Raw genomic sequence first — 12,274 nt, forward strand, 5'->3', positions numbered from 1 at the left:
TTAGAAATTTGTGTAAATTTAATTAGTGCAAATTTAAGTTTCTACTCACCGAGTTTTCAACTGTATCAGAAGCATTATCTTCCACAAAATACATTCCACATTTACCTGCAGAATAAACTGTACATGAGTTTAACAATGCAGGTGCACTATTACCTTATATAGTTAAAAGTATGACCTTTGGAGTTAGTGGTCTGAATTTGAATGTCATCACCCAGAAACAGTTCCTGACACTCAATACCTAGTTTTGAACAGCATTGTGAGATCTTGGGCAAGTTGCTCAACCCCTTTGTGTCTTGGTTCCCTTATCAAAAGAAGAGGGTAGGAAAAGGACTTTATTTCACAGGGTTCCTGTGGGAATTAGATTATATATAAAATGCTTCTTAATAGTGCCTAGCACTAGTGCTAAAAATGTTGCCTGTTTATTATTGTCAGTACTCTTATATTACCTACATATTATCTTGCTGTATTTTGTCACACATTAACTGAAGTCAAGTTGTAAACCAAACTTTCTATCAAAACAGGAATTCTTAATAGTTAAACACTCAATAATGTAGAACTGCCTGAAAAGGTCCCCCAATTTTTCCTGCTTCATAGGCTGTTGTTAACACATGTCCCTACGTCATGTGACAGGGGTAGGAACTGTCTGGGCTCTGTACCGTGTGCTGGTCACCTCTGAGCACTGGCATGCTGGCTCAGAGAAGGGCGCTGTCTCCATGCTGTGACTGTGGGGCTCAGTCCTCAGCGAGCTCAGAGCTCTACACACTGGGCCCTGGGGGCATGGCTTCAGCTTGTAGCCGTGATGCTCACATTTGAGGACTCTTCGGAATGCAGATGGCTGGGACCCACCCCAGAGTTTCAGATGAGGTGGTCAGGGCTGGGGCCCAAGAAAGTGCATTTCTAAGAAGTCCCATGTGATGATGATGCTCCTGATTTGGGGACCACACTTTGAGGACAACTGGCCTACAGCATACAAGCTGGTTCTTTAAGGGAACAGAGACCAAGTGATGTAACTTAATTCTTTCATATCTTAAGGACAGCATTTCTCACCTAATGTAACTACATAGGTATCCATGCACTGACAATGTTGTCTTTCTCTCAGAAGTACAATAGAGAATACAAATTATAAATCGCAAGGTAGGTATATTTCTTACGCATAGGTATATCTGTTAAAACAGTAGGCATATAATTATACTAATAATTCTTCACTTTAAATTCAAAATTGATATATAATAAAAGAAATGATTAAATATAAAAACGTATACTCATGAAGAAAAGTCAACTTTATAAAAACTAAAATGCTATTCATACACTTTTCAGGGATAAGATAGTCATTTCTTCACATTCATGAGTCCAAACATTATGTTAAGGCAAAATAGCCTATGTGATATTAGAGAAAGTTTAACTCATTTAATGGCAGTGTGTCAAAACAATGCTTCAAATGCTCAATAACGAAACAAGGCAGGGTGAATACGAGTAAAACTTCAAAAAGTGTCTTACCTAATAACAATTCACCAGCTGTCTCTCTAGACGGGGCAACGCTGATGCATCTGCGATTCACTCTGTCAAGATATATTTAAAATTACTATGATTAAATATTTTGACCAATTTTAGAAAGTATAAGCTTTATTTTAGCTAGTAAAATATTTCAGGAAAGCAGGTGAATTTCAAGCACAAGATGTCTTGTCAAAACCCACATAAAAATATTATCTCATTCTATTTTTTTATCCTTACCCGAGGACATTTTTACATTTATCTTAAGATAGAGAGGGAGAGAGGGAGGAAGAGAGAGAGAGAAACATCAACGTGAGAGAGACACATCGATTGGTGCCACCCATATGACCCCAACCAGGGCCAGGGACGAACTTCAACAGAGGTATGTGCCCTTAGCGGGCCATACGCTCTGGTCCACGGGCCAACGCTCTAACTGCTGAGCCAAAAGGGCCAGGGCTCGTTCTTTAACATTCTAGTAGAGGAGAAAAATGACTAAGACTTTTAGAAAAGACTGATAATCCCTATACCCTGCATGCAGAATACAGGATTCAATTATTGAAAAGAGACTTGAATATTTTATATTTTCCAGTAATTAAGCAAACATTAGTTCATGCCTCTGATACTTCAAACACATAAAAGAAGCCTCGTTCCTAGGAAAAACAGAGGATTTAGAATCAGAAAAGTTCCTCTATTCTTTAGTCAAGTCACTTACGTTCTTTGAGTCTCAGTTTTTTATCTATAAAGTGGGCATGATAATAACTAATTACTACTCAGCAATACAAGATACCTTGGGTGTTACCATCTTCCTTGTGTAATAAGAGACAAGGAAACTGACACAGAGAGGTAAGTGGCTTACCCAAAATCAGAAAGCTAGAAAGATCAGGCCTGGAATCTGAATGGTTAATCACCACACTGACTCCCTGTTGATGCCACCAGCAAGCAGCACTGTCTATTCCACAGAGCTGCTGGGACAGTTAACTACAGAAACAAGTGTGCAAACAAGGGCCAGAGCACTGGGCAAAGTCCAAGGACTTCGTCAGGGTGCATGCCTGGGTTGGGGGCCTGATCCCCAGGGAGGGGCGTGCAGGAGGCAGCCAATTGATGTTTCTATCTCTCCCTACCTCTTCCTCCCTTTCTCTCTAAAATCAATAAAGAAAAAAAAGTCTTTTCCTTTTGCATCTGGCCATTCAACCTTGCCCTCTTTAGAGTCATATTTAGGACCTTTCCTAAAACCACAGCATTGTCTAAAATAAGTACTTAAGTACTACAACAGACTATAAAAATCCTTAACTCTTTTAACAAAAGAGAAAACATCTTATGGGTTCAAAGTTACCTTATAGACTCACTTGCAGCTTTGTCTTTTACAGTAGAAGAGAAAGAAGAATGAGTTTTGTCTTCAAAGAGGTAAGAGAGTGGTGGTTTGACCACATCTGTTGAGGAGAAGAGTACACATTATCTTACCTAACATCCACAGTTATCTGCTCTACTTATATGTTGAGTCAAAAAGCCACTATTACCTTCTGATTTCTGTCTATCCCTAAGCAGATACTTGTTTGGAATAGTTAAGTAACATCTCTGTAAACGCCTCCTCTCTCGGTTTGGCCCTTCTGTTGGATCCAACTGCCAGGAAGTTGGATAGTAGATGGGGTCATACCAGACTGCTCTGCAAGTCAAAAGAAAATAATGTCTTAAGTGGAAATCTGAAGTACTTGTAGCTTTTTAAAAAAAATCATTGCACAAATTGAATAAAAAAAAAAACTGATCTAGTCAATTAAAAGCCAAATTATTAAAAACAGAAAAAAAAACCTATTTATATAATTAGACTAGGGAATACAGATACATCGTACAAAAGAATAACATAAAAAAAATAAGTCTCCCAGTCTCCCAGTCTAAATACAAGACCAGTTTCCTGTATCTATTAAAATTTTTTAAATATACGGAAGACTACTATGGATGCTTTAGCAACATGTATGCTTCAGCAATACAGTGGGCTTATTGTGGTTAATTAAAGAAAAAAAATTAAATTTTCAAATTAATTTTTTATATATCCCATTTTGCCTAATATCTAATGTAACAAACAGAATTAGTTCATTTTTATAGTATAAATCACATGTCTTAAAATATTTTAAAAGAAATTAATATTTTAAATGAAAAAAAAGTAGGATACATTTTTAGAAATAAGTAAGAGAAAAAAAAAATCACCCTTAATCTGCTACCCTAAACATAGCAAAATACTGGTAGTGGTTATTTTCTTTCATTTTTAAAAAATAGCAGTTATACTTATTATATATACACATTTCTATATCCTACCTTCTTTTACTAAATACATTATAATCTTAATTATCAGTTTAAATGGCTGACTAATATTGCATTGAGTGGATGTATCATAATGTATTTAACTCTATTACTATTATTATATATTTGTTTCCAATTCATTCATGAGCATAAATAATGCAATAAACAAAAACCTTTATATTTACTTCCTTCCCACATTTTAAATATTTTCCTTAGGATAGAATCCCTTAAACAGGGTAAATGGAGCTAGAAATCAAATGTTTGTAGGGTTCCTAACATATACAAAATATACAAAAATCACCAAACTCTGGTCAAGGATTAAGACATGTTTTGCAGATATTAATACCTAAAAAAATTTTTGTACCATAAAAGGTAAAATATAGTATCTAAAGTTTTTATAAAACCAAATTAGCCTCTAGCAATATTGAATATTTTACCATTTGTTTATTAATTCTGTTTGTCTTATGTGAAGAGTGTATTCATGTCTTTTGCTCCTTCAGACTTTTGGGATCTTAATACTTTATTTTCAAATCTTTATGAATTTTTAAAATTATAAAAATATTACCTAATATTTTTGCTGAAAATAAATTTTCACATTTTGTTGTTCTTGTTATAATTGTCAATTACACTGGAAACAAAGTTCAAATACATTAATTTCTTCTTTGTAGTTTCTTCTGTTGTGTTTGATATTAAAAAGTTATCCCTCCATCAAAGAGTTGATAAATATCCTATTTTCTCCCACCTTATAAATTTTCTTCTACTTTATAAAATTTTCTTTTACTCTAACATTCTTTCATTCACCTGGAATTTGCTTTAGAGTATAATTCTTAGTGTGTTTTAACACCCCAAATACATACTAATCACTTATCTTATGGTCAACAGACACATGAAAAGATGCTTAACATCACTAATCATCAGGGAAATGCAAACCAAAACCACAATGAGATATCTATCACCTCACACCTGTCAGAATGGCTATTAACAGTAAGTCAACAACCACCAAGTATTGGCCCTGAGGATGAGGATAAAGGGAACCTTTGTGCACTGTTGGTGAGATTGTAAATTGGTGCATCCACTATGGAAAATAGTATGGAGGTTCCAAAAAAAATTAAACCAGAACTACCTTATGATCCAGCAATTCCACATCCGAAACACTAATCTGAAAAGATATATGAACCCCTATATTCACTGCAGTTATATATAACAGCCACCTATATGTCCATCGATAGATGAATAAAAAAAGATGTGGTATATATACAATAAAATATTACTCAGCCATTAGAGAAGATGAAACATTGCCATTTGCAACAACAGAGATGGACCTAGAGGGTATTATGCTAAATAAATAAAATAAGTCAGACAGAGAAAGACAAATACTGTATAATTTCACTTATATGTGGAATCTAAGAAACAAAACAGAATCAAACTCATAGATACACGGAACAAACTGATAGCTGCCATTTGAGAAGGGGGTTTGGAGGGATGAGACAAAAGATGAAAGGGACTAAGAAGTACAAAATGGCAGTTATAAAATACTTACAGGGATGAAAAGTACATCACAGGGAATACCGTCAATGATACTGTAATAATGACGTATAGTGCCAGGTGGGTACTAGACTTATGAAGATGATCACTTTGTAAGTTATATAAATGTCTAATCACTAGGTTGTACACTTAAAACCAATATCATATTGTATGTCAACCATAATTTAAAAAAGTAATCTAATCAGTTATCTTATCTAAATTTACAGAATAGTACTTTCATTTCCCTATTCATTATTTGTGAAGCTTCTTTTAAATTTTATTGTTAGTCTTAGCTAGAAAAAGATCTACTTCCCAACTATTCGGTTTCAGTGATTTTTCTATTTTTTTGTGAAGATTATGTTTTATTTTATTTTTATTTTTTATTTATTTATTATTATTATTTTTTTTTATCCTCACCCGAGGATATTTTTCCATTTTTTGTACAGATAGAATGGGAGGGAGAGAGAGGAAGGGAGAGAGAGAGAAACATCGACGTGAAGGGACACATCGAGTGGCTGCCACCCGCACGACCAACCAGGGCCGGGGACAAACTGCAACCGAAGTACGTACCCTTAGAGGGAACCGAACCCGGGTCTCTCCGGACCGCAGGCCGACGCTCTAACCGCTGAGCCAAACTGGCCAGGGCTTATTTTTATTTTTTTAAATCCTCACCTGAGGATATGTTTTTATTGATTTTAGACAGAGAGGAAGGGACAGAGACAGAGAAACATTGATGTGAGAGAGAAACATCAATTGTTTGCCTCCTGTATGTGCCTTGACTGGGAATCGAACCCACAACCGTTTGGTGTACAGGACGATGCTCCAACCAACTCAGCTACCTGGCCGGGGCACAAAGACAATATTTAATTTTTTTTTTTATTGATTTTAGAGAGAGAGGAAGGGGGAGAGAGAGAGACAGAAACATTGATGAGAGAGAACATGGATTGGCCGCCTCCTGCATGCCCCTCACTGGAGATCTGGCCCACAACCTGGGCATGTGCCCTGATTGGAAATTGAACAAGTGACTTCTTGGTTTGTGGGTCGACACTCAACCACTGATCCACATTGTCTGGGCACAAAGATCATATTTTAAAATTAAAGCCAATTATGTATAGATTTTATTGCCTGGAAGAGCTAGTGCCTCTCTCTACTTTTATTCTCCCCAAGAAATTAAAAAACAAAAACAAACTCTCATAGGATTATTCTTCAAGATGAAATAAATCACAAATGATTTAAAAAATGTAAACTAATGAAATAATGTTATAAATCTTTATTGTGGAATGAAATTAGTATTTAACATGGACATATAAAATATTTATGCAAGACGACCTGAACGCCCTCCCACTCTGCTTACCTATCATGGGTCAGCTGTTGACTAAGCTCCTGCCAGTGTCGGCTGGCGCTCAGATCTACTTTGTACATCCCTCTGATATGCTGGATCACCTTTTTTCTCTCAATTCCTTGGGAGAGAGACACTGCCTGGGTGATATCTGCAGCTATTTTAGATATATCCTTTGATTTTGAATCGAGACGCTGAAAAAGACTAAACAGACAAGGTGGTCCATAAGTTAAGCATATGTGGAACATGAAATGTGTATCAAAAGGTGATCCTTTAAAACTAAAAGTATATGTGAGATCTAATGGATTCCTAAAAGACATGATTTTACAACACATACAATCCTACCTTTGTTGATTATTTTTAACTGTTTTCTGCCAGGTAATTTTGTTCACACCTTCTTCAGTTTCATATTTCTTTTGTTCCTAAAAGATTTAAGTAATATTGTACTATATAAAACTTATTATTTATCATTTAACACTGGCACAGAACTCAATAAACTAATTATAAAACCAAGTTGACAAAGGAAAAATACTGTCCCGGGAGACCAGAATATTAAAATACATCAACCACTTTAAAAATGCTGTAATTTCCATTTCCATAGAGTTTGGGTCACAGGAATTAGGGTAGGATAGTTAACCAGAGCTGCCAAACCTGATGGGTTTGCATTGGTGCTTGCTTCCTTAATTTGCTTTTTCATAAAGAACCCATAACTCAAGGTTTGTTCTTCAACTTGTTTGTAACTAAAAATCTTTCCTTCCCTGAAAGCTACTGATAATGAATAACGATGACCACAGAAAAGCAATATACAGAAAAAAAAGTATTTCAAATTAATCATTAACGATACTCTATAATAAAAATCAAGGCTTCAATCTTTCTTTCATTATAGTCAATGGGATCTTCTAAGAAAGTTGTTTCTATGTTTCACTGACTTACCTCTTTGATGATTTGAAGAAGCTCTGGTTTTGTTGCTGCACTGGGAGGGATGCACTTATGGCCACATAACTTTAACGCATTCATAAGCAGTTCTGCTGTGTCTAGTTCTTCCTGAGTCAAGTCATCTTGGTGATTATGTATCAGCTCTGCCAAATACAAAACTAACTTGGCTCCATGCTTTAAAACAAAGTAACAATTTTTTTTTCAGTCATAAAGAATTTTTATTTCTTACCTTTAAATTATTTAACAGTAATTAAATTATATTGCTAGATTTATCTGGTTAGATCTGGTTTGAATCAATGAGCTAAAAAAAAAAAGACATTTTGAGGACAATAGAAAAAATGCAATTCTTTATTGGATATATGATGACATTAGGGAGTATGCTAATTTGTTAGGTATAAGTTATGGTTTTATAAGAAAATGTCTTTTGAAAAATGTCATGATTTCTATGCTTTACTTTAAAATGTTTCAGAAAAAAAAAATGATGCCCATATGATAAACATATTAACAATTGTTAAATCTATGTGATGGTAATATGGTATTCATTATATTATTCTATTTTTCATTGTAAAAGACAGGAAAGAAAGGGAGAGAAGGAGGCAGGGAGAAAAAGAAGGAAAAGCCAGCAAGCAGGCTTTGGGGGAAAGGATTCTGGAGAGGGTTAGCTAAAGAAATATAGGAAATAAGCTTGAGATAAGGGAAAATTATTCTTAGTATTTCTCACGGCAAAATTTAACTGGAAGGGGAACTTTCCTTTAAACCTTGAGATAAGGGAGTTATGCTTATTCTTTCCCCTTTTACTTCTGCTGAGTAGAATAGAAGTTGGTGAAAATTCTAGAACAAAAAGCTACATGGATGAGCTTATAAGCATTCACGACTCTGTAGGGAGAACTCCAAAACCACTGAGACCTCAGCACTTTTGAACTGAATGTCCAGAGAAAGGTTGGTTTAGGCCAGTCTTTTATGAACAGACCCTATAACTAAAATTAGAGTTTTGTAACTTAAGGCAACAACAACATCCTTCATAGCTTTGATGCACGAGTTTTTATGTGGCCCTTCCATCCTCTAGCAGTTACACCCAATTGTTGTGTGTACACTATGTGTCACTTAGACATTAATTCTGCCAACAGGTTAAATATGCATGATTTTACTTTTTAAGAATTTGCATTAATACAAATACCACTATGTTGGATTTATGACATTTTAAATTGTGAATAGTATTAAATGTCAACAAATGTATTTGGAAACTATCACATTTTGGGTGATATTTACATTAACATGCTGAATCACATCATGTTATTTCCTAAAAGCATAAGATGAACATATGCATGATGGAAATAGCAAAGCTCATTTTAATGCAACATTTTAAATGAGTCAGGAGACAGCTGCTACGGGACCAAAAGAGAAAATGAGCAGATGCTCTGTGAGTAAAAGGCCTTCAGGGTTGGCAAATAAAGAGAAATGGTAAATGACTGGAATAGTTTCATGTGTGTCTTAAAGGCAAGGTTCTTAAATATAACTCAAAATATATTTCTGTTTAGCACTGGCTGCTATGCTCAGTGGTTAGAGCATCAGCCTGTGCACTGAAGGGTTGCAGGTTCAATTCCTGGCTCTGGTCGGGGCACATATGACAGGCAACCAATCAATGTGTCTCTCTCATATTGATTTCTCTCTCTCCCCTCCCCCCTTCTGCTCTCTCTAAAACTATCCTCAGGTGAGGATTAACAACAAAAATAAATAAAAACATTTCCATTTAGTATTCAATAACATTCTAAAATCATCTTTAAAAACTATCAGAAATGTTTTTATTCACTCGGAATATCCACATAACAGATGATTTACTTAGATACTGAATTTGTTTCTAATATTTCATTTTAACATCCTCTGATCAATCATTTAATGACTGTAGTTCTGGGACTAGAAAAGACGTGACTGGGGGAGCAATGCAAAAAAAAAGTCTTTTTTTCAGCTCTCAAAAGACTAAGGAACCGAATCTATTAAACACAAATCCTGAGAAAATAATAGAATGCTAAAATGTGTAAAAATACAATTTTCTATTAAAGTTTCTAAGAAGAAAGTTCTGAGCGGACTAGATAAAGGGGGGAAGATTTCAAAGGTGGTACAAAGTGAGCTGGGTAAATGGATGAATGGATGGAAGGGCAGTTAGACAGGAGGAGAGGTGTTTCAGGGCATGGACACGTGACTAAAGCAGCGTGTCAGCAGGAGCACACAGCTGCAAAAAAGGTGTAGCACAGGTAAAATGCTCTTGGAAAGAGGAGGACTGTACACTGGAGTTAACTAGACTCAAGTTGTACCAAAAGACACCTGGGTTTTTTGTTTGTTAATCCTCACCCAAAGATATTTTTCCCATTATTTTTTTTTATTTTTTAGAGAGACAGGAAGGGAGGGAGGGAGTGGGGAGAGAAAGAGAGACATTGATGTGAGAAACACACATTGATTGGCTACCTCCTGAACGTGCCCAACCAAGGCTGGGGATTGAATCTGCAATCCAGGTATGTGTCCTTGACCAGGAATCAAACCTGTGACACTTTGGTCCATAGGCTGATGCTCTAACTACTGAGCAACACTGGCAAAGGTGAAACCTGGGGCTTTAAACGTCAGGCAGATTATAAATGGATTCAGCTTGTAGGCAGCTATAAAAAGGCACGAGCAGATCTCCACAAACTGCTGTGGAAGGAGCTTTAGGATATAGTGTTAGCTGAAGAAAGTAGTTTGGAAGAGTGTGTACAGTTTACTATCTCTTTGTTTTGAAAAGAGGAGGAGACCTGGCCACTTTGGCTCAGCGGTTAGAGCGTCAGTGGACCTGAGGGTCCCAGGTTCGGTTCCCGCTAAGGACATGCAACCTTGGTTGCAGTTTGAGCCTGGCCCTGGTTGGGGTCGTGTGGGTGGCAACCAGTTGATGTGTCTCTCTCACATTGATGTTTCTCTCTCTCTCTTCCTCCCTCTCTCTCTCCCACTCTATCTGAAAATAAATTCCAAAAAGAAAAAAGGAGGAGATAACATATGTGTATGTGTGTCTGTGTGCACACAGATTTGCTTACATGTCCAAAAGAAGTAAAAAACAAATAAAGATGGGTATCTACAGGAAAGGGAAGAAGGAGGGGAGGGTCTAGAGATAAAAGCAAGCAGCTCTCTGAATGTGCTATTTTCACAATTTTGATTTTGAATCCATGTACACATTTTACGTACTTAAAAATAAAAGCCCTGGCCAGTTTGGCTCAGCGGTTAGAGCGTCAGCCTGCGGTCCAGAGAGACCCGGGTTCGGTTCCCGCTAAGGGCACATACCTTGGTTGCAGTTTGTCCCCGGCCCTGGCTGGTCGTGCGGGTGGCAGCCACTCGATGTGTCCATTTCACATCGATGTTTCTCTCTCTCTCTCTCTCTTCCTCTTTCTCCCTCCCACTCTGTCTTAAAAAAAAAGTGGAAAAATGTCCTCGGGTGAGGATAAAAAAAAAAAAAGAAATTAAATAAACAAAATCCAATGAAATTTCTAAAAACAGAAAGCAAATAGGAAAAAAAACCCTTCTAACTAGATAGTTGAAATTGGTGGCATGACCAAGCAGAGAACATTACTTTAAGTGCTTTTACAATAACATAGTATATCCATAATACTATGCTAAGAACAAAATAACCACAAGAAATCTCAAACTGCATTCAGTGGGCCTATCCTTAGTGATAAGGTTGGTCATCTTATTTTGAAAATGTTACATATAGATATAGAAAGATAAAGCAAGTTAGTATTTAATATAATCAGAAATCAAGATTTTCAACCTTAATAAAAAGAAATACAAATATAAAATCCAAGAAAAAGTGAATTATCAGTATTAACTCATGACTTATTTTATCTTCTAAAAAGATTCATATTTCCTAGCTTTTCCCATTAAAAATGCTGAGAAGAAAGGATAACCTAATAGAAATAAATGTACCCAGTACCTGTATTTGTGGTCTCTAAGTACTATTATCTCATTAAAAGAAAATAGGAGCTTTTGGGGGGAAAGTTTGGTTCCAGGTTGGGAAGAAAATATATAGGATGAACCTGGAACATTCTTCTGTTCCAGAAAACAAGGAATTTAATCAAACTAACATGTTAAAAATTAAATGGCTGTGTTAAAAGAACACAAGGTGTTAATTTGAATGTCAAATAGAATAATAACCACAACAGTTTGAAACTAGTTATAAAATTTTTAAAAACTACCTGAGTTCATAATGATACCTCAAAAATAAAAACAAATACAAAAATTAAAGGTTGCTAGGGCACCAATTCCATTCTAAAAATTACTAAATTGGGGAAATAAGCAAGCATTTATCTTGCCTTTTCCACACAGACTATATTTTAATGTAGCCAAATAGTTGATAAGGGAATATTCCTTCCTATAGATGAATCAGAGCTGATAGATGCTGGTGGAACGAGAAACCTAAGAGAAATCACAATTTTGCAACTCCAAATGAAAAAGTGCATCTTGGCAACTATCCTCAATGGCTGCTAAAACTATTAGGTTAAAGACTGAGGGTGAACTTTATAATGGATGGATCAGGCTGATACCATCTTGAAAAGCAGGGAAACCAGATATGGTTGCCTTCTGACAGGATGTAACAGAAAAAAAGCACTCCTAGCAAAGCATTAAAAAAAAAAAGAAATAAATAAAATAAAATAAAACAGAACATATACAAAA

The 12,274-nt window shown here is 35.8% G+C and overlaps 1 protein-coding gene across 2 annotated transcripts in view; it reads right to left on the reverse strand.

Annotated features, from left to right (window-relative positions):
- Positions 1 to 12,274, reverse strand: part of LYST (lysosomal trafficking regulator) — a 190,005-nt gene that overhangs the window by 59,884 nt on the left and 117,847 nt on the right. For both annotated transcript variants that reach the window (XM_036277375.1, XM_036277374.1), the window contains 7 exons: positions 7,583 to 7,759; positions 6,995 to 7,071; positions 6,665 to 6,853; positions 3,009 to 3,154; positions 2,825 to 2,921; positions 1,498 to 1,559; positions 50 to 105 (listed from right to left, as the gene is read on the reverse strand). In XM_036277375.1, coding sequence (XP_036133268.1) covers positions 50 to 105; positions 1,498 to 1,559; positions 2,825 to 2,921; positions 3,009 to 3,154; positions 6,665 to 6,853; positions 6,995 to 7,071; positions 7,583 to 7,759 — 804 coding nt within the window. The remainder of the gene's footprint in view (positions 1 to 49; positions 106 to 1,497; positions 1,560 to 2,824; positions 2,922 to 3,008; positions 3,155 to 6,664; positions 6,854 to 6,994; positions 7,072 to 7,582; positions 7,760 to 12,274) is intronic.

The sequence above is a fragment of the Molossus molossus genome, unplaced genomic scaffold (assembly GCF_014108415.1).
Source record: "Molossus molossus isolate mMolMol1 unplaced genomic scaffold, mMolMol1.p scaffold_m16_p_23, whole genome shotgun sequence".
NCBI classification, from domain to species: Eukaryota; Metazoa; Chordata; class Mammalia; order Chiroptera; family Molossidae; genus Molossus; species Molossus molossus.